Source organism: Nicotiana tomentosiformis, chromosome 2, assembly GCF_000390325.3.
Source record: "Nicotiana tomentosiformis chromosome 2, ASM39032v3, whole genome shotgun sequence".
NCBI lineage: Eukaryota > Viridiplantae > Streptophyta > Magnoliopsida > Solanales > Solanaceae > Nicotiana > Nicotiana tomentosiformis.
Window position 1 is genome coordinate 112912573 of NC_090813.1, and position 13382 is coordinate 112925954.

The 13382-nt window shown below is 38.1% G+C and overlaps 1 protein-coding gene across 1 annotated transcript; it reads right to left on the reverse strand.

The window, feature by feature from the left end:
* Nucleotides 1-248: 248 nt before the first annotated feature.
* On the reverse strand, nt 249-2070 carry LOC108946145 (uncharacterized mitochondrial protein AtMg00810-like). The gene is made up of 3 exons (XM_018772717.1): nt 1830-2070; nt 1340-1397; nt 249-1266 (listed from the first exon to the last, which is right to left on the reverse strand). Exons 1-3 carry the CDS (start codon nt 2068-2070, stop codon nt 249-251), a joined length of 1317 nt encoding a protein of 438 aa, XP_018628233.1.
* Between the last annotated feature and the right edge of the window lie 11312 nt (nt 2071-13382).

Here is a 13382-nt window from a genome sequence, read left to right on the forward strand (position 1 = left end):
TTTTTTTCCTGTTATACCCATAATATTTATTACTCATTTCAAATCATTTTCTCAAATCTAATAAAATATACATCAATTAATATAGGTATCATGGTAAATTATACACTTCATTTATTATTTCTTAAGGAGCGTGAAAAGTCAAAACGTGTCAAGTAAAAGTAAACAGAGGGAGTAAGTATTAAGAGTCCATCACATACATGGGATAATTACAAATATTAGATAAAATATTAGAGTCCTAATACGCCCCCTCAATCTGGACTGGCAGACATGACAGACGGATTGTCACGTAAGAAGCTGAACTGAGATGATGGTAAACCCTTTGTGAAAATATTAGCAAATTGTAACCGAGTTGGCACATATCGAACAACAAGATCCCCTTGAGCAACTTTTTCACGAACATAATGAAAATTAACATTAATGTGTTTGGAGCGGACATGAAACACAGGGTTACGATACATATATGTAGAGCTCACATTATCACAAAGAACATGAACCGGGTTACGAAGATAGAGCCTGATGTCACGAAGAATATTACGAATCCAAGATGTCTCAGCCACAGTATAGGCGATAGCTCTGTACTCAACCTCTCCAGAAGATTTAGAGATTGTTGGTTGCTTCTTTGCACGCCATGAGATAAGATTATAGCTCAAAAATACCGCAAACCCCATGGTAGAGCGTCGACTATCAAGACAACCAGCCCAATCAGCATCCGAATAGGCTAAAATAAAAGAGGTGGATGAGGAGGCACGTAAGAATAATCCATATGTGATGGTACCGTGTAAATACTTGAAAATTCGCTTCACACAATGCAGATGAGTAGTATGTGGAGCATACATAAATAGTGAAAAAATATTAATAGCATAGGCAATATCTTGACGAGTCATAGTTAAGTATTTAAGAGTGCCAACCATACTCTTATATTCATTAGGATCTGAAAGTAACTCACCATCCATAATAGAAAGAGAAGTGAAAGAAGTAATAAGGGTGCGAACCGGTTTGCATATATGCATGTGAAATTTAAGAAGCAAATCAGAAATATACTTTTGTTGTGGAATATGAAGACCATTAAAAGAACGAACTGCCTGAACACCAAGAAAGTAATGAAGATCACCTAAGTCTTTCATGACAAATTGTCTAGAGAAATGACTAATGAAGTGATCAAGAAGAGAAGAATGACTACCGGTAAGAATAATGTCATCAATATAAAGTAATAAAATAAGAATACCAGATGATGAACGATGAATAAACATGGACGTATCTGATTTGCTGCAAATAAAATCATGCGCAAGGAGAAATGAACTAAAGCAATGAAACCAAGCACGTGGTGCCTGCTTCAAACCATATAGCGCTTTGGCCAGCGTACAAAACATGACGAGGATAATCAGGATGAGTAAAACCTGGAGGTTATTTCATAAAGACTTCCTCATTAAGAATACCATGCAGAAAAGCATTTTTAACATTAAGTTGATGAAGAGGCCAAGAAAAAGAAACAACAAGATATAGGAATATGAATAGTGGTAGCACGAACAACATGACTAAAAGTTTCATGATAATCAATGCCAGGCTGCTGATGAAATCCTTGGGCTACAAATCGTGCCTTGTATCGCTCAACTGACCCATCCGAATTATATTTAATATGATAAACCCATTTACAACCAACTAAGTTCATGTGAGGTTAAAAAGGAACAAGAACCCAAGTAAAAGTGCATTAAACGAATATGCCATGGCCTGCTGCCACTTCGGACTTTTTACTGCCTGAGAAAAATATGAGGGTTCAATTTCTTGAATAATAGTGTTCAAAGAAAATATTTGTTTTTGTTTCGAAATACCAGACTTTGAGCGAGTGTGTATTGAATGAGCAAGAGGCATGGAAGTAGGAGGAGAAACAGTGCTAGTTGGCAGTGAGGTAGGTGCAAACGAAGAAAGAACGATAGGTGCAGAAGAAGAGAGAACATTAGAGCAACACTCAGTAGAAGAACCAGTGATGGACACGTGATCCGTAGAGTTGGATGTAGAGCACAGGGAAGAAACTCTTGAGGAAGGTGGAGAAGACGACTTGGAAGGAGACATACTTGACTTAGATTGGGTATCGGGCTGCAAAGGGATAAAGGAGCAGTAACTAGAAGAATCTCAGAAGAGCCATTGGATGAAGGAACAGTGGAGGGACGGGACAATTTAGGATATGGAAAAATTAATTCATGAAAGATAGCATATCGACTGACATAAGCACGACCAGATGTAGGATCTAGGCAACAATATCCTTTATAATTAGAAGCATAACCTAGGAAAATACATTAGACAGAACGTGGTTGAAGCTTATGAGAAACTTGAGCATATATATTTGGAAAACATTCACAACAAAAAATTCGAAGAAAATTGTAGTCAGGAGGTGTATGAAAAACATTTTCAAATAGAGAAAGTCCTTTCAAAATGGGAGTAGGCAATCTATTAATAGTATAAACAGCGTAAAAAGCAACATCAGCCCAAAATTGAGACGGCAAATGAGTATCCGTAAGGATGGAACACACAATTTCAATTATGTGGCGATGTTTTCGTTCAGTCACCCCATTTTGTTAAGGAGTATCTGGGCATGATTTACGAAAAGAAATATCCGAATTAGAAAAGTATTGAAGCATAGCCTTGTTATCTAATGCACCACCTCCATCAATTTGAAAAGTTTTAATTTTAGTGTTAAAAGTGTTCTCCACGAGTTTTTGAAATGCACAAAAGTGTTGAAAAACTTATGATTTTCTCATCATAGGATAAAGCCATGTAAATCGAGAAAAATCATCAACAAATATAACATAATATCGAAAATCCAAGTTTGATAAAACAGGCTGTCACACCCCTTTTCTACCCCAAAAAGATAATGTGTGTTGATTGTGGGTTAAAGAGTTTTTCCAATTAAAGTGACAAACTTGAGTAGAGATTATTTTATTGTTCAGAGTCGCCACTTGGAATTAATTTTTTTTTGGGTGTTCCAAGTTACCTTTTATTTGAATCCCTAGTTAAAGAAAGGTGCGACTCTATTATTATTGGTCTGCAAAAATAAATTTGAGATAAGGAATTCAGTTGACCGGAAAGAAGTTGTAAGGCATTCCCCGAGTCCCGTGGTTCTAGCACGGTCGCTTTATTGACTTAAAACTTGGCTTGAATTAATTTTGGACAAACTGTGATTTATATGATTTTTATGTTTTACCTATCCGCTTTTAATACTTGCTTTATTAGAATTGATAAATAATAACAAGATATCGCAACCACACTACGCAAGCGAATGCGTAGTCATGACAAGGATTATTAACACACTATGACTTTTGGGAAAATTACTACATTTGAGTTTTTTTTTTAAAGAAGATTATTAAAAGTTAACTATCGCGCTACGCAAGCGAATCAGTGATTTTAGCAAAGAATTAACTAAAACTAATGGTTATGGTGTGAGGTTATTGAACTAATTTATTGAATGTTAAACTTCACGCTACGCAAGCGATTCCGTGAAGTTAAAAACACGCCCACTAATTGCCTAGCATTTAAATTAATTTATTTGTTAAAATTATTTATTTAATAAAGAAACCTAGTATTTAAAAGACTGAGTCAAAACTTGTTTACTACTTTAAACTTGACAAATTCAAATTTTCCAGTAGCCTTGATGTTAAAAGAAATGACCAGCAAATTTAAACCAAAGGTGATAGCGGCCTAAAATATTCTTAAAATTAATGTAAACCCAACTAGGACATGTAGCTAAAAATAATGCATTACTGAACATGGACTTCTAGACATATAACTGAGAAACAAATATATGCATCAAGCTCAACCAAACAGAAGTTCAAAATAACAATAACACATTTAAGAAAATTCTTTCACTGGTTCTCTCCTCTCTCCCGCACACTCATCACATACTATTCTCCAACTTCATTTCAACTTAACCAAGAAGAGAAGTATTACTATCAGTTATTTTTAGCACTAAGAGAAAAATTAAAATAACAAAACCACAAATACATAAAACCAAGGCAAAAGAAAACTAAACTCTACATAATAATTCTAAAAGATATTTCTTTTCCTTAACTAGATACACTTAACATAATGTTATTTGAGCTACACATGTAAAGAAAAATAAAAGATCAACCAAATATTACAGATGTACATGCTGAAATATGACTATATGAATAACATACTAAACATTCATTTATTCCAGTAAAGCACATCAAGCGTATCCATAGAGCTGGAAAAGAGCCATATCCTCATCCATTGAATATAAAAATATGCATTGCAAATTTAAGAAAATAACCTGAATTGGAGAAAATAAATACAGCAGTGAAGAAATAGAGCTCAGCAGAAAAAAAAAATAGCAGCAAACACAAGCAGAAAACAACAATAGTTTAGTTTTTAAACAGCCCGAAAACCTTAAAAGAAACCCAAAAGCAGCTCTAAAGAAGACTTATACTTTTCTAAAAGTTTACACTCTAAAATTTACTCACAAAGCTCACAATTTTAGCTTACTAAAGGGTGCTTTAGTTGCTGATTTTTTACTATCCAAGTTCTATTTTAAGGGTGTAAAGACTGCCTAACAAATGTGTGATCCCCGTCTCAAGTGAGGAAATAGCAGCCCCTTAAATAGGCAAATAAATTCTCTTTTTGGGACAGATTTTGGTTTACCAAAAAATCTGTCCAAAAGACTGACTTTGTGTGCTAAACACTGTTCAAGATCCGTCCCAAAAATGAAAGGACAGACTGAAAATCTACTGTGTTAGAAGCAAGGAGAAAAAATATCATTTCACCCACTCTACTAGTAAAAGTAGGCTACTATTACCCTATTTTGTGATAAAATAAACTAAACTTCAGATTTTAACCATCAACAACAAACTACTTGTTCAACACAAATTAAACTTCAACAACTATGAACTGACAAAGCATAAACGAAACTAAAAACGTAATTGAACTAACTATTCAAACCAACTTGATTGGAATGAATTCGATTTGTGTAAACTAATTACTAAACAAACAACTAAATTCACAAACTAATGCTCAAAACAGAACGAGCATCGTTAACAATCGAACAACGACTAACAACAACAAAATAATCGATTAACTACGTGAACGATTTAACTAATACACTAAAGATCATGTTTAAATCAATAACAAATCTAACAAATCACTAAACTAAATGGAGATAACTAATTAAATAAACCTAACTGGAAACTCTTATTAACAACAAACAACCAAAATAGAAAAATAAAAAATCAGAAACTAATCTACTAATATAAAAAGCCAGAAATTTATTAAAGAGATGACGATTATACCTAACAAGTATGCTTGTAACTGTTCGAGCCACGAGAAGATGCCGGAGATGCTAAAAGGCGACTGCCCGACTCTAAAACGCACGTTTCTTTCGGGTAGATGCTAGAACGAAATGAGTTTCAGCATCTCGCCAAAAGAAACAAGTGTCTTTGAGTCGAAAAATAGCTAAGATGGGGGTTTAGAGCATTTTGGCGATGGTGAGGCAGTAGAGCCGCAGCGGCAGTGAGGAGCGGGCCGATGGCGACGGGTATTTTAGGGGTGAAATAGGTAGTAAACGATAGGTCTCATGGAGCTCTATCCATTCATGTATGTGTTGTAGGGTGGTGTTGGCCGGAGCTTCAAGAATTTGGACCAAAAAGTGGCGGCTAAAGTTTCCTAGATCTAAAATTCAAGGAGTTTGAGGGTTTTTTTGAAGGAATTGGTTTGGAGATATGGGAAGACGAGGTTGTGGAGATTACATGGTGTTAATTTGGAGGTGTTTGGAGGTGGTCCGCCGCCGGTGGGTGATTTTTGGCGGCGGCGGCGGCGGAGAGAAGAGAGAAAAGAGAGAGAAGAGAGAGAGAGAGAAGAGAGAAAGAGTTATGGGGGAAATGAGGGAAATTTTCAGATTTTTGAGGCTTCAAATACCTCTTGAGAGATCAAATATGGACCATTAGATCAAAGGGTGATCAATGGGTGAGATTTGATCTTGGGTCACTTAATGAAACGACGTAGTTTTGAGGCAAAACTACGTCGTTTCAGACCCTTTCAAGGGCAACCCCTTATCTTGCACTTCTGGCCACTTTCTCTTTCAAATTTGGCCCAATTTCTTTCTTAATCCTACTTATTAAACTAAATTTACACAAATAAATAAATTAATTAAGTTACTTATTCAAATGATTAATTAACTAGATTAATTCACCAATTGAATAGTTAGTTAATTCCTAAAATGCACAAATAAAGAAAGAACTATTTTTTGGTATTTTTATGATAGGAAATATACAATCAGAGACACAAAAATAGGGAAAAATAATTAAAGCAATAAAACACTAATGACTTTAGGAGGTGTTAAAACAATATAAATCTTGATGTCTTGTGGAGTCATATCTTGATTCTTGACCTGCTCGCTTGTGTTGACCTTAGATTGGATCTTGATGCTTTTTGAGGAAAATATCACGGCCCATTCTCGATTGCTTGCTTTCCGGATCAGAATTCAAGAAAATGAAACTCGAGAAGTTGCGCTGCTGACACATTATCCATGCTAACTCTAACTATCTTGTGACCAAAAAACTTCTTTATTCTGATGAGAAAGCTGAAACTGCAAGCTTTAATCGTCACTTTTGCTATGCGGTGGGGCCTGCAAAGCCATCAAAGACGAATAAAACGAACAAATTTTTTATGCCCTAGTTTGGCACTAGGAAATTTTTGTGAGTTAGAGAAAGCTAAAGTATCTAATTTGTTGAAATGAAGACAACGGGAGTAGTATAAACTAACTATGTGAGGATATGCAACCACGAGGGGAAGTAACTTATGTTACCAAAGGAAATGAAATTAGAGGATGGTACCATGTATTACTAAAAGGGAATGTAACCGGGAGTTGGTACCCTGTATTACCTAAAGAAAATGTAACCAGGGGTGGTACCCTATATTATCGAAATGAGTGTAACCAGGGGTTGGTACCCTGTATTATCGAAAGGAATGTAACCAGGGGTTGGTACCCTGTATTACCGAAAGGAGTGTAACCAGGGGTTGGTACCCTGTATTATAGAAAGGAGTGTAACCAGGGGTTGGCACCATGTATTACTGAAATGAGTGTAACCAGGGGTTGGCACCCTGTATTACTAAAAGAAGTGTAACCAGGGGTTGTCACCCTGTATTACTGAGAAGGAATGTAACTAGGGATTGGTACCCTGTATTACCGAAAGGAGTGTAACCAGGGGTTGGTACCTTGTATTACATAAAAGAGTGTAACCAGGGGTTGGCACCCTGTATTACTGAAAGGAGTGTAACCAGGGGTTGGTACCCTGTATTACTTAAAGGAGTGTAGCCAGGGGTTGGCACCCTGTATTACTGAAAGGTGTGTAACCAGGGGTTGGTACCCTGTATTACCGAGAAGTTATGTAACCAAGGGTTGGTACCCCGTATTACTAATAAACGTATAACCAGGGGTTGACACCTTGTATTACTGAGAAGGAATGTAACCAGGGGTTGGTAACCTGTATTACTGAAAGGGAATGTAACCAGGGGTTGGTACCCTGTATTACCGAAAGGAAATATAACGAGGGGTTGGTACCCTATATTACCGAAAGGAGTGTAACCAGGGGTTGGTACCCTGTATTACAGAAAGGAGTGTAACCAGGGTTTGGCACCATGTATTACTGAAATGAGTGTAACTAGGGGTTGGCACCCTGTATTACTAAAAGAAGTGTAACCAGGGGTTGGCACCCTGTATTACTGAGAAGGAATGTAACCAGGGATTGGTACCCTGTATTACCGAAAGGAGTGTAACCAGGGGTTGGTACCTTGTATTACATAAAAGAGTGTAACTAGGGGTTGACACCCTGTATTACTGAAAGGAGTGTAACCAGGGGTTGGTACCCTTATTACTTAAAGGAGTGTAACAGAGGCTGGAAACCTGTACTACTAAAAGAAGTGTAACGAGGGGTTGACACCCTGTATTACTGAGAAGTTATGTAACCAGGGGTTGGCACCCCGTATTACTAAAAAAGGTATAACGAGGGGTTGGCACCTTATATTACTGAAAAGGAATGTAACCAGGGATTGGTACCCTGTATTACTGAAAGGGAATGTAACTGGGGGTTGGTACCCTGTATTACCGAAAGGAAATACAACCAGGGGTTGGTACCCTATATTACCGAAATGAGTGTAACCAGGGGTTGGTACCCTGTATTACCGAAAAGAATGTAACAGAGGCTGGAAACCTGTATTACTGAAAGAAGCGTAACGAAGGGTTGGTACCCTGTATTACTGAAAGGAGTGTAACCAGGGGCTGGCACCCTGTATTACTGAAAGAAATGTAACCAGGGATTGACATCCTATATTACTGAGAAGGGATGTAACCAGGGGTTGGTACCCTATATTATTGAAAGAAATGTAACCGCGGGTTGGCACCCTGTATTACTGAGAAGGAATGTAACCAGAGGTTGGTACCCTGTATTACCGAAAGGAGTGTAACCAGGGATTGGTACCCTGTATTACATAAAGGAGTGTAGCCAGGGGTTGGCACCCTGTATTACTGAAAGGTGTGTAACCAGGGGTTGGTACCCTGTATTACCGAAAGGAAATATAACCAGGGGTTGGTACCCTATATTACCGAAATGAGTGTAACCAGAGGTTGGTACCGTGTATTACCGAAAGGAGTGTAACAAGGGGTTGGTACCCTGTATTACAGAATTGAGTGTAACCAGGGGTTGGCACCCTATATTACTAAAAGGAGTGTAACCATGGGCTGGCACCCTGTATTACTGAAAGAAGTGTAATCAGGGATTAACACCCTGTATTACTGAGAAAGAATGTAACCCGGGGTTGGTACTCTGTATTACTGAAAGAAGTATAACCAGGGATTGGCACTCTGTATTACTGAGAAGGAATGTGACCACGGGTTGGTACCCTGTATTACCGAAATGAGTGTAACCAGGGGTTGGTACCCTGTATTACATAAATGAGTGTAACCAGGGGTTGACACCCTGTATTACTGAAAGGTGTGTAACCAGGGGTTGGTACCCTATATTACTGAAAGGAGTGTAACCAGGGGCTGGCACCCTATATTACTGAAAGGAGCGTAAATAGGGGTTGGTACCCTGTATTACAGAAATGAGTGTAACCGGGGCTGGCACCCTTTATTACTGAAATGATGTTGAATCCCTTGGGCAAAAAAGTTCTACCTAGGTAAAACTACGAAAAGCAAACCTGGGCGAAAAGTACTTCTACCCGGAAACATGAGCTGGAACCCCCTAAGTGAAAATGTTCTACCTGGGTTAAGCTACGTATAACAGCCTAAGCAAAAATTACTTCTACCCGAAAATATGAACTGGACCCCCTAGGCGAAATGGTTCTACCTGAGTTAAGCTACTATAAAACATTTGAGCGAAGAGTACTTCTACCCAGAACTATGAGCCGAATCCCCCTAGGCGAAAAGGTTCTACCTGGGTTAAGCTATGAAAAGCAAGCCTGGGCGAAGAGTACTTCTACCTGGAAATATGAGCTGGATCCCTCTAGGTGAAAAGGTTCTACCTGGGTTAAGCTACGTAAAATATCCTGAGCGAAGAGTACTTCTACCCGGAACTATGAGCTGGATCCCCTAGGCGAAAAGGTTCTACCTGGGTTAAGCTACGTAAAACATCCTGAGCGAAGAGTACTTCTACCCGGACCTATGAGCTGGATCCCCCTAGGCAAAAAGGTTCTACCTGGGTTAAGCTACGAAAAACAACCTGAGCGAAGAGTACTTCTACCCGGATCTGTGTGTTGGATCCCCTTATCGAAAATGACATGCCTTTTCGACTTGATGCCTGATCTGTGTAAATCGTTCGACTCTTTAGAAATACATCAGAACTTTTGCCTCAAAACCTAGAAACCTTGCCTAGGACTGTCAATACCAATGGCTGTAAAGATCCTCTTTTCGATCAGTAGTGCCCTTTGTGGGTTTTCACTAGCTAATCTCTCTCATTTCTCTTCTCACCATCGCCTTATAGTGCCCTTTGCGGGTTTTCACTAACAATACTCTCTCATTTTCATTTTCTTTGCTCGTTATCACCCTATGGTGGCCGTGAGGGTTTTCACCAATAAGACTCTCTCATTTTATTTCTCTCATTTTGGTGGCATCAGATCCAATTGACTGTATCCTCCAATTCTTGAACATTCTCGTTGATTGATCGGAAGGACTTGAAAAGGATTTGGGTAAAAAGGATTTGGATTGAATTACAAATTTGGAATCTCTTAGGCGAAACCATCGCCGAACCATTGTAACACCTGCCCCAGTTTCAAATTTTGGGGGAATGTAGATTTTTATTTTGGTATGACTGAACCCCAGAGAGAGGCTGCCTACGTATCCTTTCGGAATCAAGTCAAACGTAGTTTGATTCACTTTGTTTTGATTTATTTTTCTTTTTTTTTTTTCATTTATTTTTCATTTTCTTTTCTCTTTTTTTTCTTCATAAAACTTCCATGATCCAAATAGGGTAATCAAAGAAAAGTAACCGGCTCAAAAGGGTTTGCAAAGGGTTGATAATGTTTGGGTAGCAAGAATGAAAGCCTTTGTCATCCCAATCAGAGAACATTAAATATGCGTAAAAGGGTCAAACATAATACCTTTTGACCGTGTCTGTATAGACAGTTGTCTTAGAGACATTTCCTTCTATATCTCCCAAATACAATGCTCCCTTTTGGCAGTAATCTTGCTATAATGTATGGATCTTTCCAATATGTATAGACAGTTATCTTGTGAGACATTTCCTTCGAACTTTATAGGCCGCACTTTCTTGTTGTAGGCACGGGCCATTCTTTGTTGGTATAACTGTCCGTCGCAAACTGAGGCCATACGTTTTTCATCAATCATAGTCAATTGTTCCAAACCGATTCTTAACCCAATCTTTATCCTCAATCTCGGCTTCGACAATGATCCAAAGAGAGGGAATTTCAACTTCTTCCGATTTCATTTGGATCTTGGCTTAGGCCTAGTGTTCTACTTCTTTGCTTATTTTCTCACAAGCCTTATCTTCAACACATTCTGCTTCTTGATTCATTATTTCGAGGTCTGACGACGTTTTAGGATATGAGCATGAAGTCCGCAAGCATGTCATGTTATTAAAATCTGCATTAACAGAACTGAAAAGAGAATAAGAAAGGTGATAAGATTAAGAAAAGAGACATTCCTAGACAATGAAATATTAATTTCATTTATTTTATTATTATTTTTTGAATTTTAAAGATAGAAAGGTTTACATCAGAAAGTAAGACAATAAAGTAAAACATCCGGATTACACCTGAAATAATTCGGACGCAGAAAAGATAGCAAGACTGGCTACCGAGACTCCAGTCTGATGGGGGACTTTCAGGCTTGGCGACCGTTTTTTTTCTTCTGTCTCGGTAATGGCTGCAATGGCCTTCAGTGCTAGATCAAATTCCTCATCTTCGCAGATCATTCTGACTACTGGCCCATTGGTGTGAGTAGGAAGAGAATTGTTTATCATATTAGGGGCCTTTTCATCCCTAAGCACTACTGTCCTGACCTCGATAAGGTCTTCCATTGCTCTCTTAAGAGTCCAACAGTCTTCCGTATCATGTCATACTGCTCTAGAGTGGTATTCACATCTAGCATTAGTTCGGTGCGAGGGGGACTCGGGATTTGGCCGGTTCAGGGCTATTGGCTGCGGTACACCTAGCCCGATTAGCTTTTGAAACAAACTTAAATATGATTCACAAATAGGGGTGAACTGATTTCTTCCGAGGGGCTCTCTTGGGCGAGGATTGTATTGGGGAATATTTGGTTGGGAATTATATGAAGCTTGGTAGGGACGGGCATTTCTGGGATATGGAGCTCGGTTTTGTGTATAATGCTCTAGCCGCGTGTAAGGTTGCATGTTCATCACCGCATAGGGAGGCAGTGCCATAACATAAGCATCATCTTGATGGGGATAATTGTGTTGTGGGACCGTAGGAAGCATATATGATTGGTTGAATGACCTGCGGGCTCCCCTCGAGCTCGAAGCCATCATGGCTCCCTCTTCCCTCCTTCTTCTGTGAACCATTTTTAACGGTCTATGATGTGGCCTTAAAGGCAACATGACTCAAGATTCGGCCCGTTTTAAAATCATTTTCGACCATATCCCCAATTTTGATAGCCTCGGTGAACGGATTACCCATAATGGACATCATTTTCTGAAAGTAGCCCGCCTTTTGGGCCTGTAGGAAGACCATAACCATTTCTGCTTCGTCCATTGGAGGCTTTACCCTAGCAGCTTGCTCGCGCCATTTGACGGCATATTTACGAAAACTTTCCGCTGTTTTCTTTGTCAAACTGGACACACCGTTCTATTTTTGGATTTTTCACTCTTGCTTTTTTTTTTCTTCTTTGTTTTCTTTGTTATTTTTGTCACTCTTTTCTTTCTTTTTCTTTCTTCTCTTTTTTTTTTTTACACTTAATTTATTTGATGTAAATGATCGAATCCGATAGGGATTGCCTACGTATCATGACGCCCCATGAATCACATCTTGCGTAGTTCGGGCAAATCGGGAATAAAAGCTGCTAACAAGAAAAAATATTTCGGATTTTTTTTTTGGAATTTTGTTTTTTTTGTTGTTGAAAGAAAACTTCTAAAGACAGATTTTTTTTTTGCTTTTTTTTTTTGGGAATCTTCGAAAGAAATACTTTTTTTTTTAAAAAGAAAGAAAATATTTTGAATTTTTATTTTTTTTTTGTAAATTTAAAAAGACAAAAAATAGTTTTTTGGATTTTGATTTTTTTTTTTTGAATTTTGGGAGAAAGGCCTTTTTTTTAAAAGGAAGAAAATATTTTTGGAATTTTGGATTTGATGTCTCAAAGAAAGACTTCTAAAGAAGGAATTAAAGAAAAATATTTTTTTTGAATTTTTGAAAATTGGGGGCCGGAACCGATGAGGTTTGCCTATGTATCTCACATAGGGTGAGAATCAGACCCGCGCAATTCGGTTAAAACCGACTATGTTCTTTTTTTTGTTTTTGATTTTCATAAAAATTAATCTTTAAAAACCATATGCACTAGACCACATCATTTTTTCTCTGTTCGTTCAACTGATTTATGCTAAAGTCGGTCGACATGCAAGCCTCCCAAATAATACAACAAGTAGCACATAACATAACATAATGGTCTTAACAAGGTACTTGTCCTAAAATAGAACTCGGCCCCTGTATCGAGCGCTGCTAAGTCAAATGTATATGATGCAAATAAAGCGTAGCCTATTAGGGATATTCATTGCTTGTGGCTTGTTCTTCTAAGTTTCCAAATCCTAAAGGAGAATGGTATCTAGACTTGGCTTACCCGGGCGAACAACCCGAGCCGAGGAGCGTCAAGCGTCACCAGTAGTAGAACAACACTGGCTAGATAACGGCTC

Coding starts and splice junctions, on each gene's coding strand:
- LOC108946145 (XM_018772717.1), bottom strand. CDS start 2,070: ATGTCTCCTTCCAAGTCGTCTTCTCCACCTTCCTCAAGAGTTTCTTCC. Junction 1,398..1,829: donor ACACACTCGCTCAAAGTCTG/GTATTTCGAAAC, acceptor AATAACCTCCAG/GTTTTACTCATCCTGATTAT. Junction 1,267..1,339: donor GCTGGCCAAAGCGCTATATG/GTTTGAAGCAGG, acceptor TTTTATTTGCAG/CAAATCAGATACGTCCATGT.